Here is a 21,855-nt window from a genome sequence, read left to right on the forward strand (position 1 = left end):
GTTTTCGCTGGCAGAAAGAGGAACCGAATCATTAATCTGGATTCTACTTTATCCATTGTGACACTTCACTTCATTCAGTGCTGCAAAGAAATAAAAACCAGATGGAAACCAAAGTTTCTATGGTTGCTATAGAGATTTCAAGGTATCAAAAAAAAAAAAAAAAAAAGATTATCTTTCTATCACAACTACTTCTGGGCGATTACAAATCTTTTTTTTTTTTTTTTTTTAATCTCCCCCTCAAAAATACTTGAACAGGCCTGTACCAAATAAGACATTGCATCATATAGCATTTTCGCTGGACAAGTTGTTATTTGTTTTTAGGAGCACCAGCAACCAAGGCCATATTGCTCGGTATATAATGTCTGTAAATTGACGAAAAACCAATTTCCGGGAGGGAAAACCATGCAATCCTCGCCTGAGACCGACTAACTCAGCCACGTTGTGAAAAAGGCCCTTAAAAATTCCTTTGTTCTATATTACCAACTGGGTTGTACTTTAATTGGCCAACCCTGTACATTTCGCATGGATTTATTTCTACAACCAATCCGGATCTTTATACCCAAGCCATAAACGGCTAAATTCCATACAGAGGATCTATCATCTCTTAAATAGACCGTTTCTCACGAAGAGAGAATTTAACAAAATTGATAAGCTCACTAGTGCCACCTAGGCTACTGTACCACAAAACTACCGGTCACTGCCACGAACCATCTATTAACCCCGCCCGAGTATCTTTCGTGCATTGCCCAGTCATCTGAAAATCCGGAAAGAAAGGGGAAAAAAATTAGCTATTGGAGATCTCTAATTATACCACAACGTCCATTTACTAAGGGGAGGGAGGAGCAAAATGCGTCAGCAACTCTCGGCAATAGAAAAACCGGTTTCAAGTGGACACTTTTTAGCACGTATAAGCCCTTCGCGTTCATTAGATCACCTCCCCCCGGCTGACAGGTTGCAAATGTGATGACCATAGATAGGAGTAGAAAAAGCGAAAGTGGTGTTTGGAGGGGTCATTTCATCCCCAGTAGTAGCCGTGGGACACGGCCAAACCTTGACGAGCAAGTCCTTCCCACATCTTGATAAGCTTCGGTGAGGAGAAGTGTGCATGGCAGCCGTAGAAGAAGATAACTCCGTCATGCTTGACTCAACCAAGCAACCGTTGTGGATCCACTTCCAGTTTGGTTATCACCACTTTGAATAAGAATGGATTTTATCGTGTTCATAATACCAAACATCAGGCTTATGAAGTCTGCTTCAAAAACCAATTAGGCTTTGAGTGTTTACCTCAACAGTTCTACGAATAAATCCAGGAGGTTGCGGGGCCGATATTCGATCTCAGTAGGTCAAATGCGGTTTTAACAATCCTTAACAACAGCTTATGTTCGGGGCTTTTTTTTTTTTTTTCTTCCCTTCCCCAGAGTAGAAACATTTGTCAAAGGAAAATGCCAATTATCTGTGGCGCACCACTTCCGAATGCTCCCCTAGATAACCCCGTGATGGACTGCTTTCGTCAGCTTTCATTACGGCAGGTGGGCTACGCTATGTCGAGCGAGGAATCAGTTCATTGGACGTTCCTTAATTGCCTGAGCTACCGCAACCAAGGCAGACAGATGGAGACGTGGTGGGAGTAAAAATCTGTGGGACTAGAAGAAACCTTGCATATTTTATCTACATTTTTTCTCTCACATACTTCCTAATAGACGAGATCACTGATAGCATCTATTGATGTACTTTCATTTCACTTGTTTTATTTATTTATTCTATATGAATGATCAGTATACGTACATATATACGCTCAGTGGCCAAAAATTTAAAAACCTTTTTCAGTTGACGTTGTTGTTTGGTTTTAGGAACATCAGCGACTAAGGACATATTGCTCAGTGTATATTGTCTATGTTCTGAGGTCGATTTTCTGTTTGCTGGATGAAAAATCCACGCTACCCTCGCCTGAGACACGTCGTGAAAAAGGCCCATAAACATTCCCCACGTCATAGAACTAATCAAGCTTTCCCCTTCTACCTCGGATTTTCATCCAGCAATGAAGCAAATCACCGAACAGTTAACACAATTTGCAGAGAATATACTAATGTTTCACATCTATAATTCTTTCAGTGCATAAAAGAAACAAGTCATAATAACCAGACACCGAAGAAAGGATACAACCAAACATCTGTCTTACAGGACATTTTTATACGTACCAAGTATTTTCCAGTTTTACTGGCAAAATAAAAAGGAAAATTAAACGAAGCGAAAAGTAATAAAATAGTCCCATCATTTAAGAACTAACTAAAATATGCAATTTAACCAAAACTTACCTTGCTATAGGCATCATCTTTAAAGCTAGAGCCCTGCTAAGACAGAAACCAGCGCCACCTGTCGCAAACCAAAAGGAAATCTTTTGCTGCAAAAGACAAAATAAAAAAGCCCAAATTGGTAAGGCAAAATCTAAATACGTTTCATTTTACACTCACTGGCCCAAAAAAATTAGACCTTTATCCATCAACTAGTAGAGGCCAACCTTTTATGGGATTAGCTCGTATACGTCGTGGCATGAATTCCACAAGCATCTGAAGGAGTACAGTTGCAGATCTGATTATTCTTCCATCAGGATATTCAGCTGATACCAAAGAATTTACGATGATACCCGGTGACAACTCACGTTTATCTGTTGACACTAGTTGCAAAAGGTTTCAATTTTTTTTTTGCCAGTGAATGTATAAACAGTGCAAAAGTTTATGTGCATAAAAACCAACTGTTTCATTATATGGTCAATAAAGTGTGGGGGGGGGGGAGAATGATCAAGTTTCCTGATTATCCCACTCTGAAAACACCGAGGACAATGGATAAAAACCATGGAAGAATTACTATATCACGTCGAATTATTATGAACACAAACAGACAATTGATACTACAATGAATTGAGTCTTGTAATGTCGGGGTATTGGATACCTGTACACATGTCCTAATCAAAGAAGGAAAGTGGATGGTCAGAGAGAGGGAATGTGGGGAAACTGTCAAGAATCAAACGAGGCTACTGTTGATAAAAATTCCATCCACACTTCATTTGCCAAACGTGACGTGCTTGGTGGCTACCAATTATCCGGGGATTAAGAGCAAACAAAGGACCCATGTAAGAATGAGGTCACCTCCGTCTCACTCCCGCTGTCCAGCTGCCCCCATTTACGACGTATGCCCATACATATTGGCTTAGTTCGGCGTTACACTTTCGCGCAGTTCTGATTAGAAATAGACTTCCATTGTTTTCTCAACCACTTTTATTTGCTGAGATTTGCAAGTTCTGCCGACGGGTCAATGACACCATCCGACCAGACAAACGGCTACTGTAGGTGAACTTCGGACAATGGCAACAGCGGCAATCGATGCTATGGGGCGAATCGTGAGTTCGTTATTTCGTTCAAGCGGCAAACTCAAGTTACCTCATTGTTAGCTAACTCCCCCTTATTTCTCGGCTCCCCCAAAGAGCCTCGAAGAGGTCAATACATAAATTACTTCCTCGTGCATGGAACTTAACTTCCACGAGAGGCCAAGTGTAGCAACGCTGGTCCAGCAAAATGTCCTATACGATTCCAGAAATAGACCGGGGATAAGATATTAGGTCGCACCAAGATACCTCCTCATTATAGAGATTATCTTAAGGAGTTCCCCTACACGAGTTCTTTCGAGATAACGAACTTCCTTCTTCATTATAGCTGCGATAAGAACTGACAGATAGGCTAGAGAAATTTCCCCGGAAGATAACCTTGTTAAAGCTAAGAATGCAAATGAATATTTGTTTTCATCTTGGTTTGAGGAAGCTTTTTTTTTTAATAAGATAAGTTTATTTTAATTTACTTTTTAACAAGTAAACTTCAGCCTAAATTATATGAATTATCTTTACGTAATTATAAAAGTAATGTACAGCGTCTTCAATAAAAAGACAGGTTTCGATAGAGTTGCTGGTATGTAAACGAAAAACCAGGTTTCCGGGAGAAAAAACCATGAAACCCTCGCCTGAGACCGACTTACTCGGCCACGGACTGAAAAAGACCCATAAAAATTCCTGCTGTCTAGAACGCCAAAGCCGTTCTAGACAGCGATTTGAATTTCCGAAATCCAAGGCCACATTTGATGCGTTGACTGCAACGGTTGATAGTACCAAAGTTGGACTTTGGCTAAAAATTAGCTGTTTAAAAATGTTTTCCAATATCGAGAAATTTGAGCCATGTGATGCTTTAGGAAGGAGAATTGGAACATGCTGCTCTTCTCCGAGAACTTCCAATTATATTCCATGAAGGACTGAGCGGTGCTGGACTGCCCGCTCAAGTTTGGGTTGTCTTGATCTGATCATTACGATTCATGAAAATAGAAGCATATTTCTTTTCTAACTCAGTATAGCTGACTCTTTAAAGTACCATTCTTTCACAAAAGATTTGGTAGAATTTTACCAAATACATATTTTTCATTACAACTTAAGAGTTTATAGCTGTAACCTAACTTTTGGAAACCAAAGTAATTATTCCTTGAGAGAGAGAGAGAGAGAGAGAGAGAGAGAGAGAGAGAAAAGCCTTCTGAGGAAAAACCAATGAAGAAAAAACATGCCCGTACTGTTGACCCGTAACATATTTATATAAACAATTCTCGTTGTCATGCCAACGGACGACACATGGTAACCATTTTATTCACATGCTGCTTCCAGAAAGAACGTCCCCCCAATAAGCTGAGGCGAAGACGTTGGCAGACGATCTAATTTATCACAAAAAAAGTCGCCACCAACGGCAGCATATAAAAGTAAAAGGAACGGATGTAGACAGAAATTCCTGGTTAAAGAAAGGCATGAATGTGCAATAGCTTACTATGTCCCGGGCAATAAAGAACCCCCGTAGAAGTTGGGGATGTCCTGCTGTGCTCATTAAGTGAAAAGAACACCGAGTTCTTTTTGCGTTTTTCTATTCAAGGAACAAATGAAAATATTCTGAAAGTCAGCTTGTATAATTGGCACAAGATGTAGGATTCAAAAAAGAAAAGTCACAGATTGTTTACAAAATCAGGTTTCCAGATAACTTGATATCAAGCTTGTTATCAGAAGGCAAATGACAGGTTGAGGGATTGAAGCGTAAAGATGGTGCTGACCTTCAGACAGATGACACTCAAAACATTCCCACACTATGTCTGCAACCTGTTAAGCGATATTTATGGTGGCGGTTGGGATAACCTTTCCCACACTTAGAAGGATCCACTGGCAAGACCCCGAAATATTAATCACTTTAAGCAGAATACGCACTATCGGTGACCTCACAGTTTTGTCTGGTAGAGTTAGGCCCCCGCCCCAAGGGCAAATCACAGAGAAGTGAAAATTATCGCGAACTAGCGACGAGTGACACAGAAGATAAGCTTTGTACGTGATGCAAGCTACAGACAGCTTGTGGACTGGAACTTGCACTGATCGAGAAAGAATACGGAACATTTTTGAAGTTTTACAAAACATCTACCCCTTCAAGAGTCAAGGAACTTGTATAAGATCATTGAAATTCTAAAAACACCATACAAACAATGGCGTCCTAACCTCTTCAAGGACATGAGGTTTCTATATGGTACAGCGAACTTTGCATCCACTGAAGCGTATAAGTGTTTCTGTCACATTATAAACACGGTGACTCAAAATAAAAGATCGCTATCTTTACAATTATCTGTTCTTCTCAGCATGTATTCTTTCTCTCTATATATAAACACAATTAAGACCCCTACCTGCAAGTTATCTCTGCTAAAAATCTCTAGAGGAGCACGTATACTTGGTTTACCGAGGTACCAGTCTTCTTGAGGATTGTATTTCTGTAGTAACTTTACAAGACGAGGAACGTTAACGTAATTATCATCATCAAAATGGCAGAACCACCTGAAAATAAATAAAAATCTCTAAAAAAAAAAAAACAATCGATACTTAATAAATAATTGAATAAATTCTAAGAATTGATAAAATGATCTAAACAAATATTCGTTTTCTTTTCATCGGAAACCAAAGAGAGGGAAGAGTTAGTGGTGGTTGGGGGAGGGGGCAAGGCGTAGAAATTCAAATGAAGAAAGATTTTATCCTGCTCAGACTGTGCAACAAGTTCGTGAGAACTGTAATCTGTAATTTTAACTTTAAACACCAGACTCCAGTCCTCAGACGCCTAGGGGCCAACCAACGAGGGGCCGCACAGGTGGTCTGCCATTAATCTAGGTAACAAAGCTAGAAAACCGGTAGCCACGTCTCCGCCCAATCCACACGACCTGCGGAGTGGAATGACAACCCTCCCCCTGATTCGGGGCAAAAGGAGAGAAAAATAACTTTCAAAAAGTACTGGGTCTTTTCTTCACAGAAGTTGAGATTTTCTTAGTAACTTGGCCTCTCTGGCTGCTTTTAAAAGGTCGTAAAAACTTTATCTCTCTACCATCCTCTTCGTGGTTGAGGAGAGATTGCTATGGTAAACAAAAAATATCTGAAAATCAGATGTAGACAATCTTTTCCAAGGGGAGTGGAGTAATATGATGCAATATTTTATATTGTTTTCCTTTAAATTTATTCTAAACCCGTTAGATAAACAGGTATCGACCTCAGAATCTTATTTTCTTTCTTTCCTTTTTATTTTATTTTACTTGTGTTAATTTTAACAAAATCTGTCCCTGCTTTGCACCATCTGCTGTGCAAGTATTTGTCTCCATTTTCACCTAAAGAATGCATTGTACGAACGTGCTATTGTTGCAGTTACTATCCGAGAATGTAGGACTGACCCCGCTTTTGGACGGGGAATTCTCAACCAGTGGATCGTTAAAAAAGATAGAAAGGAAAAGAGAGAGAGAGTGAGCGAACGCGCACTCAAAGTGGAGCGGGGGAACCAGGCATGCGTGAAACACCTGGTGATACTTTGAGCCTGTTACTCGTCTGTCCACGCACAATGGCCAAGGTGTAGGCGACCTGTAGCCGAAAGCTACTTTTGAGCCCTGCTCAGAAAGGATGAAGTCCAATCCCAAATTGGAGCTGTAAGCGTTCCCAATCGTGCTGTACTTGTTAAAAAGATCAAAGGTCGTAACCAAAAAGGTCAAAAGCTCCCCTATGATACGAAAAAATTGAACTTTTCTATTTCAATTTTAAGGTAAGACCTTTCTTACCTCAACTGATCTTGTAACATCTCTAAGGATTAGGATGCTTACCTCTTGTTGCTTTCCAAGAACGTGTCAAACTCAACGGACATCTTGCAACAAAGGGCTTTTCTGGAAGAAAAAAAAATATATATAATTACACCGAAATGAGAATGTTATAATTAATGCACAATAAAATTTCTTTTTGGCCATATGAATAAAAACAAGACAAACGCAGAACCCTACCATTAAAGGCACCAAAACAAGAACATTTAGTATAGATTTATAGATACTTTAGGTTGGTGGTAATAAAAGATTTAAAACTGGGTCGTTTATCAACTGAGGCGATCTAAGACACGTTGATTATCTAGAATACCTTGAGGGATTTGTGCAATGGGAGCTCCACTTCTAACAATTTCCTTGAATAGCTATTGTCAATTGAAAATCTTAACTTCATCTCAAAAGAGATCAACATCCTTCTCTATACAGTTCTGTGTGATGTTGTAAACGTGGATTTTTACAGGAAAGTCGTATTAAGTTAAAAGTTACTTAAATTTAGTCTTAAAATTCAGATAAGCTATTTAAAAAAAAAAACAGTCTTGAGTACAACATCTTCACTACAATTCAATGTTGAAGACCAGAATCTTTGCTATGGCATTAATAAGGAGCTAAACTCGCACAATTCTCTAACTTTATTAGGATATAACTGAAGAGAAAAGCTTACCTGTTGTGAGAAGATGAGCAATTGGTGTTAATCAGATGACCATCTAAAAAAAAAAAAAAAAAAAAAGGTATCAGAATCTGAAGTGAAGCAAAAGATTTTTATAATACTGTACTGAGATTCGATATAAACAACCTACTTTAATAAACTTTTACCAAAATTATTAAAACAAAACATTTTGCTAGGAGCAAAACACAGTGGAGTTGGTAACCCAACCCGATGCACGGTACATTGCATTGGGTTGTTCATCCTTCACCAGTGGTTGCCAACCTTTCCAACACCAATGAAGCCCTCGACGTAGTTCAAAGACCACGGTTTGAACCAGGGATTCTTAGTTCAAACCGTGGTTCAAGCCCATGACTGCTAAATACGATTAACCATTGTATTCATAAATTATTGCAAACTCTTCGCACCTGGTGGTCATACTCTCCACCAGTATTTTGTAAATGCTCTCGGACAATTTTCGCCATTCAAAGCGGCGACCAGTTCAACTCTTCACAGAGGCTGGACTGAACTCGACCAGTTCAGTCCAGCCTCTCCTCACACACACACACACACACGCGCGCGCGCGATGATCACTATGGGTTGAGATCAGCACTCTGGGCTAGCCAGTTCAACTTTTCGAAGCTCATATTCTCAAACCAGTGCATCCGGATCTTCTCCCACAACATAGGTAACTCATTAATGTCCAGAACGTCTACAGAGACTTCGTCATTCATGGTTTTGTCAAAACAACCAATGGTCCCTGACCATACCATGAAAAACAGCCCCACACCATCAAAGCTGCCTACGCCAAACTTCATTGTCGGGATGATACAGTTCAGCATGTCGATTTTTCAGGGGGGTCCCGTCATACTCAGAGCTCGATCGTCAGACTGGTAGTCCTCAGCATAAAGCCTGCCATACTTGAAACGTCTTCAGTCCAAGAACGGCAGGCCTTACATCAAGCTAGATGGAATACGGCATTATTCAGGGTGCTTACTGGCATGCCGACAGCCGCACGACCGTAGTAACGAATATCGTACATCATCCTATGCACTCTACTGGTGCTGACATGTGTCCCAATCTTATCACTAAAGATCTGTGCGTGCTGCGACAACGTCGACCTGCGTTCAGGTGGACGACTCTTTGTAGAGCTTTCCTGTCAAGTTCTCTGCTTCGAAGGTTTTCCGTTTACTGAACTGGAAGTAATTAACACACCATCGAAGGAGTCCGCGGACCACTACTCTATACAATTTATATAAGGTTAAACCTCCACTTCTGCACAGTGACTACAGAAATTAAGCAAACCTAAAGAAAAATAGATACTTACTTGTCTTAGACTGGTAGGCAAGGTCGTCGGCATCGCTGAAGAAGAAAGTCTGCAAAAACAGAGGGTTAAGGTTGAGAAAAGTTTGTAATAATCATAAAGTTATGAAATCTTTATCTTAGAAATAAAACTACCCTATACTACCTTCCAAAATGTATACAGACACCCCTTCTTTTATAGTTCGCTGGAACTTTCAGTATATAAAGGTGTATTAGCCATATAAGTTATTTGATCATGTCATGGCATACAGAGGTGAGCTGACTGATTTCGAGAGCGGATAGGCAATTATCATTGGATATCACATTGCTTCAGCTTCATTGTAGAGATTCGTGGAGGATCCTTTTTCGATACCATGGCTCTTTGGAGAACTCCAGAAATCAAAGTTTAGTTGTTGGACGACGTTAAGCATCTGAATCAAGATAAACCTGTCTGTGCTGTACAATCGGTGCTTTCTGCGACACAGGGACGGAATAGCGTTTCCGCCACGGATGGGGATCCTCCAATGGCATAAGTCTCCCACCTGGGAAAAGTCAGTCGTACCAGTATCGATTCTATGCTGCATAATGGATCTGTGATGGAAGTTGAGAAAGTATATGGGTTGTGAGAGTTGGAGAGCTTTTTTCAAGTATTTTTAGGAGGGTCAAGGCAGTTGCTAATGGCCATAGCTGCTCAACACCTGTGGGAAACTGAGCCTTGGGAACAGGTCTGACAATATATTCCGTCCACATAATAGGAAATATGCCTTGGTTGACAACAGCATTGCAGATGTTGACAAGGGAATCTATAATATATGGACTTAGAGATCTCACCATGAAATAAGGGAATCCATCAGGTTCCACTGGCAGGAATGCAGTTGGTGGCAGTGTTGACTATCTGCCTAGTCAGCTGAATTTTTCCAAGAATATCAAAATCTGATCTTACAGAAGAAGAAAGGGGGGTGTCACGGATTATTAAATTTTGATATGTGTCGAAGCAGCTTATGCATCAAGGGAGGAGAATTCTCCTCCCTTGATGCATAAGCTGCTTCGACACAAGCCACTTTCGGTTATTTTGTTTCTCATGGAAGTCTTTGGTGATTGTGCGGGGAACTATGAACGCAACTGGGAAAACCGACATGTTGTTGAAGTGAGCGGTGTGTGAAACCAACATGTGTCTGTACACTTTTCGAAAGGCAGTACACTAACCTACTAAAATATTAGATAACCATCACGCTTTCAGAAACACCTGTTTTAATGAACAAATTAATAAGGTGTCAGCCCAGCTCTGACAAGATCGATCGATTCACCGTGGAACACTTCCAGTCAGTTCACTGTAGCAGACAGAAGGAATTTGTGTCCGTCCGACCTTCAGTAGGGCCTCCAGTTCTGCTGCAAGGGAAAGCACTTGCCGGGCCTTGATCCAGCATTCATCTCAAAGAGTTCGGTCGTTTGGAACTGTGGATCAACCACATTGTTGAACTTCATTTTCCTCAGACCACATTATTAGAATTGTTTGCTGTATGGGATGGAGTATTATCGTGCTAGAACATGTGCGGGCAACGTTCCAGCCTCATTTCCACAGAATTGTCCATGTCATCAGTTTACAACTAGGCACTGGTGGTTTCTGGCGTATAACCAACAGTACGAATGAAGAGAAACAGCCCACACCACGCCACAATCCAGCCCTCTCTAAATTGCACTGAGTTCATTATAGGTATTCTCCATACTCGATCTGTTTTCACTGCTCCTAGGTCAAAGAACCATGGACTAAGCAAAACTGCGCATTGATATTTAACACTAAGTAAATGGTTATTAGGTATTCAGTGTACACCGATTCTGACCCAGTAAATCGTTACTGGATCAAAAAAAATCTGGAAGTTTAGGTACAACTGAAATTTTCACTGAGAAGACACTCACTCTTCATACGTTTGGGTAGTTAGTGGATTTGTGGACAATTTCCAATTAATTATTAACACTTTTCCCCTGTAGGGAAAAAAACTGAAATACATTACTATTAATTCTGAAACTCCACAAAATTCGGCGATATAATCGCTACTTTGGAGTTGGTCTCATCTCTGAAATGTGTCTCAGAGATTAGATTAAAAATGGATTCGCTACAAAAATTACTTCCCAAAAAAAAAAAAAAAAAACCAATCACATGCTCGTTTCAATCTGAAACAATAATACCTGAAGATCTAAAGATGGTCTTCTAGAAAGACGTATTGGACCTGAAATAAACCGGTAGCACCTTTGTGGGTTTGGACGATGCACACAAACAGGTTCAAGAAGATAGCTAAGAATTTACGACCCACGTGGGTGTTCGTACCTTCGAACAATTCCCCCAGGGTGCAGGTGGTGTTACGTGTCAAACTCCCCACTCCGCCTCTTCGGCGGTAAGGTCATAAGTGGGCGTCCGATTACGATTTCAAAATTGTGAGTGGAAGTTCCCGGGAATCTCACAATACAGTTTTTTTTCTTCAGGTTTTCCCCTTACTCTACTCCCTAGGCCTTCCAGCAGTAAAAACAAAGTTGAAACATATTTTCATTTCTTTCTTCACGCGACCAGAGTGATAATGTGTACATTCTGGTGAATGGTGCCATCTTAACTCTGTCATCACAATACAAACTTGTTAAGATTACTTTCATTTCTTACACTGATATTTCAAACAAAATCCAGAAATATTCAAAAGAACATTTCTGGTTTAATGATACTGATTGTATTCTTGAACATAATGGAAACTAAAAATATTGAGAGAATGATCTCTTACAGCAATATTTATTCAAAGAAAATAAGGGCGTGTTGGTCCGCCTTTAACCGTAATGACTGCTTCAGTGCGTCATGGAAGACATTTTCTGGTAGGAAGCTCGTGATATTGTGCTCTACTAACCAAGTCTTGCAGATGTCCGTCTTGACAGGTCACTAATGCTGCTTTTTAATTCGCCCCAAAGATGTTCAACTGGTTGAAGTAAGTTTCTGAGCTGGCCATTGCAAATGTTCCGATGTCATTCTCCTCAAAACAAGTGTTCACAATCCTTGCTTTGTGAACGCTTGGAAGTTGTCATCTTGAAGGGTGTAATGGGGCCCTTTCATAAAATTTTCGCAATACAGGGCAAAGGACAATCGTCCATACAATCAATGTAGGAAGCAGCAGCAGCAGCATTCACAGTCCTAATCTGTGACCAGTGAACGCAGTCCATAGCAAACCATCTTTTTTTCGTCTTGCAGACCTAAGAAAGGAAAGCTTCCCTTCACTGGTGTTAACAGATCAGTACTGTTCCCTCGGGCCTAGGCTACTTAAAATAAAGCAGTTCAACTAAGATTTGTCCTCAAAATCAATGTTTTTCCCACTGGTTTTCTCATAATTGAAAGACCAAATATGCCTTTGCAAGTTAGGATACCTTAATTAAATTTTTTGTAAGGATTGGAACATGAAAGATTCGCAAGTTCATTCGGATATGTAAAACAGACCTACTGGATGCAAGACCTGTAGCAAAAAAGAGAAAGTTACCAGTTCAGTTGGCAAAAAGCAGAAGTCTTTAAATAAGTAAGGCGAGTAACTATTATCAGTCTTAACTCGCTTTACGGATCCCCTTCAAACAAAGTATCTCCTTTACTCATACGCGTTATCAGCAGCGAGACTTTGTAACCAAAATACGATACCTACTGTTAATCTTATCGATCCTACCAACTGCGCAACCCACGAGGGCTCATAACTTTTTAATGACAGAAAAATACTCCAAAACACCTGGACCTTTTCGAGGAAATCTTAAAAAAAAAAGAACTGATCGATCGCATTAAGTAAATAATTATTTTATTATTCGGTTAGTTTTGTTACCAATATGACGCCATCTTGCTTTCATCTGATGTTCTAATTTACACGAACCAGTTTGGATTGACATTAAAGACTTAAGATCTTGCCAACTTTTCATGCTTCCTTCCCTCACCTCCATATGCCCTCGTGGGTAGCACAGTGGAATAGACCTGAGTTAGAGTCCCGTCGATGACGGAAGGAATTTTTATGGGCCTTTATTCACAACTTTTCCGAGTTAATCGGTCTCAGGTGAGGGCAACGTGGTTTTTTCTCCCGGAAACTCGGGTTTTTCGTTCAGCAAAGAGAAAATGAATCTCAGAATTTTTGCGGGATGAATATCTCAAATTTACTAAATAAAATACTATTAAACTCTTGCCTGAGAAAATCGTGTTTATTTTTCACCTAATTTCTCAGTTATTACGGTATAGGGAGTTCGGAGAATTCCCTTACCCACCCTTTAACCCCAAAAAATTAATTTGTGAAAAATGAATGATAATAATTACACATTTTATTTAACTGTATTCCAAGTGTAATCTCTTACTCACAGTTGTCTGATCTAAAGCGCATACCTAACATTTTCTTATCTGAGGTACAGACCACGGAGCACAAAAAATATTAAACTGTACATAAAATTATATTAACTATTATATTAATCATACTTAACGTTTTATGCGTTAGGTGTGATTAATACAATAGAAGCAGAGTTCTGGATTAGTATCGACAGCTACCAGAGGTTGATGTGTACATGTATGGTGTATTTCTGGTTGTTCTAAGGAGGAATAGAAGAAATACTGTATATATAAATATAGTGTTATCGAGGCAAGCATCGAGTCATAAATACTGTACGACTTTTATTTTCCACCTATAGAAGACAGTAAATTCTGCAACTTTCCTTCTGTAATCTGTAAGTTCTACCAAGTAAAAGAACTGCCCCCGCTTGCTCTTTCTCTCCCACACACACCATTTTCTCAACAACACTGTGATAACACGCACTTTGACCGCATTCCTTCACAACACGAGGGCCAGGGAGAAGGCGAGTGCAGCTGGTGCACCAGTACGGCTAAAGGTCGCGAAACGAGTTCCAGTTATTCAACGGTGGCATTGTAATCACTTCGCCGGGGACTCTCTAAAGCAGCAGGTGGCGGAAAGGTAGCCGCCCAACACACTAACATCCGTCTCGTGCTAACTTCCAAGACCACCACATGATCTCGCTTCCGAATCTCAACCTGGGAACACATTAATTAAATGAGACTACTTTGGACGGGAACGCACTTTCAAAGAAAGCTGAGAGTTTAAGTTTTCGTCAACGTTAGTTCGTATCTGTCTATCGGTCTGTATTAGAACCACAATTTTTCTTCTAGTTTTGATTTTCCCAGTGGCATAATGCATCCATTTCTATCTGATGTCCATCATGTGACTAGAGGATCTTACACAGAGGTTCAAATGACACACATATCGTCCTTTTATGGTGACAGAACTTCATATGCTGAAAGACATGCCGTTTCACTTCGTTAGTGGAGGCAGTCATGGGATAACTGTTTGCTGATCTGACACGCAGTCGTGTCGCATTTCAAACAATCTCTTCCACGGAAACTTCCCACCGTAAGCAAGAGGAGAATAACGAACCAGGAGGCTATGAAAACATTCTCTAACTTGACCTCAGCTTCAATGTGACAGCTCTCGTCGCTCCCAAGCAAATTCCAATCTGCTGAATGGAATGCCTGCCACCCCCAAAAGAAAAGAACCTCCTCATGCATCGAATGGCCTCGATGGAAGGATGAACCCGCTGTCGTGATGCTCACAAAAGACGCTGTTCCTAAAGTTATTGACGCAGTCGATAGAGGGAGCTTTAAGAAAAGGCAACTGGCGGCGAAGGGGGAATTATAACGTGAAGTTCCCACTTAACAGAGTTTTCCCTCCCCCTCATCGTCAACCCCTTTTCTCTCACTGAGTATAGAGGCGTTCGTTGCCAGCTAATCCCGTCTATTCCCTCCCCCCTTCTCTCCGCTCTCCTTCTCGGAGCGAACAATATGTTACTCCAACATGACTCGCTTCCGACAGTCTGGTGGCCGTCATCACAAAGCGGCACGTCAAACTCCCTCGGTCTTTATAGCGGGGGCCGGGCGGGAGGGAAAGACACAAAGTACGGGAGCACAGAACCGTGACCAGACAACAAAACGACTCTGGAGTTAAGGAGATGGCGTCTTACGAGTTCAAACGATTCTGAAAGAACCCCGAAATTCTGCTGGAAGGCTAACAAAGATTGAAAACAAAAGATAGCCCAGAGAGGAAGAAAGACTAGTGATAAGGGGACCGTCTCACCCACTTTCTCCAAGATTTTTGCTGGAAGAAGGGAGAACAAGTAAAAGAAAATAAATCCTTAGAAACCCCTTTTCGCCATCAGACAAGCTGAAAAACCTGGCCTAGTACAACATGCTGGATTACGTGTATAACTTACGCGTATTAATGGGACCTTTCAGATCATGATGGAACTACTAACTGCGCATGCGCGCTTTAATCTCCCCCCCACGCCATTGCATCTGACTCACTTCGCCGATAACATAACAATCAGTGTCACAAAGCATTCTATCCGTGCACGTGCACTCCATCCCGACTGTGCAGACATCAAGAAAAAGAGAAAGGCGCAGATTTCAATAACACCCGCCTAAAGCTCATCTCGGTGCAAAACAAGCACCGCCAGTTAGCGGATGTGACGTCTTTGGCATGGTGGCGGAGAGCATGAAGCCACGTGTTCGTTGTTGCCACACAATAACCATCACGTGTCTGAAGAATAAGACCCGAGCAGCGTGCGACGGACTGCAGTCTTGTTTCCTAGTTCAAATGTCTGTAGGAGATTTTCCATACAAAGTTCTCTACGACCCTACTTCTGCCCCCTAGCCCTAGGAAGACAATGCTTTGTACACCATTTCCGACGGTCAAAGCTTCGCGATTGTTAGAAGCGTGGGAACGAGTTGCTGACAAGAACGAAGCCTCCCCCACAGACCTGAGGTAAACAAAAATTGCTTAGTTACAATAGCGTACACTACCCAGAATACTGTTAACTCAAAGTGACCATAATTATAGCCTTAACTAGACCAAGTATAAATTATAACCTAGCTGTCCTATAATCTAAAGGAATTCATATACACACATCAAATATTTGGCACAATGAAGCCGTATTCAACTGTGGATCTTGGCCTCAGATCATGACAGACTAATGATAAAAATATTTAAAAGAACCAAGCAATGTCCATTTATTTATTACATATCACCCAGACAAGGAGGGTTCATCATGTACAATTAAAATTGTCAATCTTAAGTCTTTTTTGCTCTCTTATAGCCCTATTTTTCCAAGTCTTGTGGTTTTATGTGTAATACTGAGCTCGATATCAGCCACCCTGGCAATGTTTAAATAAAGCCTGACACTGATAGAATATCGAAATTAATTATGATAAAATCATGAAATTTAAACACAGAAAAAATTAATCTGTAACTAAATGAAAGACTATAATTAAAATACGAAAGCATAATGAAGCTAACAATAATAATTATTAATCATTAAATTATTATTAACACTTCTTCCGCCACTAAAATTTAAAAAATAATAATTGTTCCTAAAATAAATTTCAATAAAAATTAAACTGGTAAAATTTCAGGTGGTGCTCTAGTAGGCGAAAATTCGAAATTAATTACAATAAAATCATAATTTGAAACAGAAAAATTAATCTGTAAATAAATGAAAGACTACATAATTAAAATACGTTAGCATAAAAAAGCTAATAACAATAATAAAATTATTATTATTATTAACACTTCTTCCACTACTAAAATAAAAATAATAATTACTCTAAAATAAATTTCAATAAAAAATAAGTATAATTTCAGGTGGCGCTCTGGTAGTTAAAAAAATAGCTGTTTTGACTGTGCCAAACGAAAAGAATGCTTTCTAATTTCTCGCTGTAAAATAATTATAAAGTGGAGTTAACGATATCTTCAACTCAAGATTAAACTGATATGTAAGTGGAAATATTTATAAAAGTTTTTATTATAGATATTTTTATTTTACGTATCCAATCTGTTTTTGATGATGATTTTCAGAAACAGGCTAAGCCTACTTAATTTACCTTGAACAGGTAAATTAAGTAGGCCACAGAAGAGTGCTGTACCGAAGTGAAGAATTGATAGCTGTTAAAATAAAAATATATTTCTTTAAAAATTATATGAACAGAAATTTTTGAAAAATCGATCGAATTTATTAATATAAAATGTAATAATTTGAATTAATTTAAGCAATGCTTTTTTGAAGCATTAATTTTAATTTGAATAGCGACTATATATTGTTAAGTGATGAAATCGTGAAGATACCTACAGGGAAACGGCAGTAAATGAGGGAAAAGTCTGTAAGTGATTTCATGGATGGTTGGGAGGATTTACGAATTAACTGTGAGCATCATAATCCATTATAAAAAAATATTTTTCTCTCCAGTTTTCTCACTGACCGCCCACTGCGGATGTTGGCAGACTACATCTAACGTCTCCACTAATGATGGTGCTCCCCAAGGTTCGGTTCCTTCTTCTCCCACTCTTTTCCTCTTGTTTATTAATGCCCTTCTTCCATTTGCCGGAAATCCTATAAATAGTGTTGCTGTTAGCGCATTGCATTCCACCTTCCAGTTTAAGAAACCTTGCACTACACAAACAGCTTCAACTTCTCAAATAACCACGACCAATTTGCTAAATTCTAACCTCCAGGTTAATTTAGGGTATTAAATTCTAATTCTCCAGTGGGGCAAAGATAACGTAGTTGATTTAAATCCCTGTAAAACAGTAGTCCTGCCATATCTCGCAAAACGATTCTTCTGCTCCTATGCTTATCTTCGATGACGCTCTGTCTAGGCAAGATTTTATATATCAATTTACCCTGACTTCTCTCTCTCTTGGCATAAGAATATTACAAATGCTGCTTCCTCTCCATTTAAAAAACTGTTTTTTCTCTTTCGCTCTCGGCGTTATTTTTCTTCCAAACAGCTGCTAACTGAGTAAAAATGGCAAATCCGCCCTGCCATGGAATACTGTTCCCACATTTGGAGTAGTGTCCTCAAAATTTCTCTCAGGCTTCTAGATTTCATTCAAAAGAGGGTAGTTAGGTTAATCAATGACTCATCTCTAACAGAGTCTCTCCACTCTCTCTCATGGACGTTCTGTTTCTACTGCATGTCTTTTCTATAGATACTTCTATGGGGACTGTTCCTCTGAATTGGCTCAACTAGTCAGCATCCTTTTACTGTCCAACTTCAAACTCACAGAACCAACTTTTCTTCTTCCTCATTTATTCATTCAACTTCCGTTTTCTGGAAAAATCTCCCTTCACAAGTATTTCTTGAAAATTACAATCTACAGAAATTCAAGTCTACTGTCAACAAATACCACGGTTCTAATACCTCTCGTACTTGGGATTTTCATTTTAAAAAAAAATGTCATAATTTATTGCTATAATCGAAATATTCAGTTATTTCGATTTACACACATATGTGAATGATTCCTTCTATTTTGACAAATAATTCCATTATTTCGATTATACTCATATCATTCGAATTATGGACAATTAATCGATTACGACAATTTATTCAGTTCTATTCATATAATTCAAATGATATAATCGAAATATTTCTCGATTATGGAAAACCATTCGATTATTTATGATTAGTAATCGATAGATTTCAATAATCTGATTATTGAAATCATTCGATTATGTCCACCACTACGAATAATACAAAAAGCAAAGATATTGCGATACCGTTGAAAAGCAGCAGTGACTATAATAAGATTCTCAGAAATTCCATGCGCAGAACCCTCAGGATATCCTTAGCCACTGAAAAAGCAAGTCAAGGTTAAGAAAGCCTCAAAAGGTGGCATTAAGGAAAAATGAATTCCAAGCTGCTGAACAAACATTGCTCTCTTTGGAGCAAGTGGCATCTATTGCACGTGACTTCCTTTAAGTAAACACAGCTGTCCGCGAACCTCGCTGACAACCGTGGCAACGAAGTGGGGTGGAGTTGGGCAAACAGAACACTTGTTAGTTATCTGACACCAGGTGGTACGTCTTGGCTTCGCAAATTCAACAGCGACCAGACTTCCCAAAGCCATTGGACAATACACAATTACAACTCAGGTCCCCTATCTTTGCTTAAGTTATTAACAAAAAAAAACTCGGTGTGATGTCATATATAACGGTAAATACGTCACATAGCGGGAACTCTCCTATTTTTAGGAAAGGTCAACACCCTAAATACATAGTCGTACGAAAGCTTTAGCGATCGGTACTCTCCCCCGTGACCTACTAGCCAAGTCCCCCCATCTTATGAAGGTTCCTTAAAATTACTCTGCGTGAATCACCTTTATTGTTGTTTTTCTTATCATAGCAACAGCGTTTATGGGAAGAAAAAAAAAAAACGTTCATGTCGGGTCTCCTTCATAGTAACTTGCTAGCCAGCCTACTTACATTAAATATCTTAGTAAAAGAACTTCCTTGAATGCAAAGCCAGAGTAGTTGATTTTATTATCGCTAGAAGCTTTAAAAAGTAAACAACTAACAGTCTTATAGCTTCTTGAACATGGCATAAAAATCTTAATTGCAAGGTCGGCTTCTTTGACAGCGTTTTCAACCTTAGGTCAAGTTACCTTCGGGGGCCTGTTAATGGATTGTTTGTACCATGTAATATGTGATTAACTCTAATACTACATTCCATCGATCGATATTCATTAGAAAGCTAAGAGAAAAGAAGGATTACGTTAGTACGTATTTGGTCAGAAATTCTGACCAGCTGGAAGATGAAATCATTGGTTTCTTCGGCAAGTTCCAGTAAACTACCTTAATCAATAATCGTACGTGTATTGAATTTCCAGAGATCGTCTTTGTGCGGATTTCTTCGGACGTCAATGTGTTTCCTTATTTGTTCCATATTTCTCTTGGTTCTGGAAGAGCTGACCAGACCATGAGAACTAAATCGATTATACAATGTCTGGCCACTTGATTAGGACCATGAGCTAACAGCGTATTGCACTGCCGGTGGTTCCAATTACTGCACCGACATAAAAATCATGTAATCAACAAGGTATTGAAAAATTGTGACGTAGAAGTGTGTTGATGAATATGACTTTCCGATTTATCCCACATACTCGATGGGACTGTGATTCGAAGATTGGGTTGGCAAAGGCAGATGCTGCTTGAAATCTCCCTCGTGTTCCTCTAACCAATCTTTCCCACATTGGCTGACGGATGAACCGTAACCTTGATATCCCCCCCCCCATGGTCCATAGGAGTAAACATTCGACATTGTCGAGCGAGCCTGATCTGCAACAATATTCAGATATGCTCTAGCGCTAGCTGCCCTCCAGTGGGGTCAGGGAACAAAAGGAATGCCACGAAAACAAACCCAACACCATTACACCCCCCCCGGCAACCTCTCGATTTCCATAATTTTGCACAGATTGTTGCGTATAGTCCAAACCGTCATATTACTAATAAAGCAGCCAGTTCTGGGTTATTCTTATACAATAACAGAGGATGCTGCCAGGCTTCAGCTTTCCCCTACTCCACGACTCAATTAAAAAGAAAAAAAAAAAAAAAGATCCCCAGTAATTTTCTCTAAGTTCCGATGCTGGCCCTCTCCTCCACATCCTCCCAGAAAAACACTTATGTTATAATAGAAGTGGCAAAGTTGTATATTTTCTGATGGGCAAGTTTTGCCTATTATTAGTTTTCCTTAATCCAGACCTTATAGACTCCTATACACAGATGGCCAGACACAACTGAATCATCCCAGCTTCGTCAGAGAACATCCCTTTTAAAGCAATCAATGGGCTTCTAAATAAAGAACATCTGCACCCGCGTAGTCCTGTCTAGGCTGTCAATTCGCTTTGAGTGCTAGCGTCAATTGCGAAACTTAGGGGAGATATAAATGCCGAGACGTGTATTGCGTCTCAAATGACAGTTTGAGAACTCTGCTGGTACGCAGTCTCACACATTAAATGACGTTGACAGTGAAAGTTTCCTTCCGCAGAATGACACTTCGCATTTTAAACTGCTTTGGTCCTCAATCTTCGAGAGTGCTTCCTTCCCATGCTGGTAATTGGCCTACACACTAACAACTGATTTCGTCGCAACTTTTTCCCCCCATATAGGAGCCATTACTTATTTATGAACTGTTTAGTAGTTATCCAAGCGCATGCTTGGATAACTACTAAAATATCAGGTGGTGGGATTATCCTCTCACCAGAAACTTAGTTCCAACGAGGTAGACGCGAAATCAGAAAGTCAATTAGCAATACTCGAAGACCCCTTCATTTTCCTGACGTATTATAAAAGCCGCATCGCTCGGAAGGTCAATCCTTACTGTCTTAACCGACTTAGGCCATCAAACAGTTTCGTTGCCGAGTAAAGAGCGAAAGGGATACACAAACCCCGAGACCCATCAATAACTGGCAAGCGGTGGGAACCACGGCTCGTTCCGTCTCCCAAAGACACCACCTGCTAGGGTGGATCACTTTCTGCTGGTGCACATCTGCGGCAGCTGGACCCCTTATGAAGAAGTTATCATGTGGGGTTGTAGGAAGTCAAAAGGTCTCGGTGTTTTTTTTTTATCCTCCTCCATACGAAAAACAGTTGAACAGGAGAATTTAAAACTAACGTTTGTTTCTGATGGGGTTGGCCAGTTCCAGGGATTTGGACTGCACCTCCAAAACGGATGCCTTCGGTTAGAACGCGGGCTTTTTAACTAAAAAAAAAAAAATGCAATCAAATGCATATGATCAAGGCATTGTGACCCAGATAGGAAGCATGAACGAAGCCAATGCAAGACATTCCATAAAATAAAAGAGGAGGGGGGGGGAAGAAAGTACAGACATTAGAGGGCT

The 21,855-nt window shown here is 39.9% G+C and overlaps 1 protein-coding gene across 1 annotated transcript in view; it reads right to left on the reverse strand.

Annotated features, from left to right (window-relative positions):
- Positions 1-21,855, reverse strand: part of fng (Fringe glycosyltransferase) — a 54,618-nt gene that overhangs the window by 13,327 nt on the left and 19,436 nt on the right. Inside the window, exons 2-6 of the mRNA XM_090371380.1 lie at positions 9,153-9,201; positions 7,844-7,886; positions 7,192-7,251; positions 5,746-5,893; positions 2,316-2,401 (exon numbers count right to left, since the gene is read on the reverse strand). Coding sequence (XP_090227506.1) covers positions 2,316-2,401; positions 5,746-5,893; positions 7,192-7,251; positions 7,844-7,886; positions 9,153-9,201 — 386 coding nt within the window. The remainder of the gene's footprint in view (positions 1-2,315; positions 2,402-5,745; positions 5,894-7,191; positions 7,252-7,843; positions 7,887-9,152; positions 9,202-21,855) is intronic.

This window comes from Mastigoproctus giganteus, chromosome 4, assembly GCF_048544385.1.
Source record: "Mastigoproctus giganteus isolate SK-2022 chromosome 4, ASM4854438v1, whole genome shotgun sequence".
Classification (NCBI taxonomy): Eukaryota; Metazoa; Arthropoda; class Arachnida; order Uropygi; family Thelyphonidae; genus Mastigoproctus; species Mastigoproctus giganteus.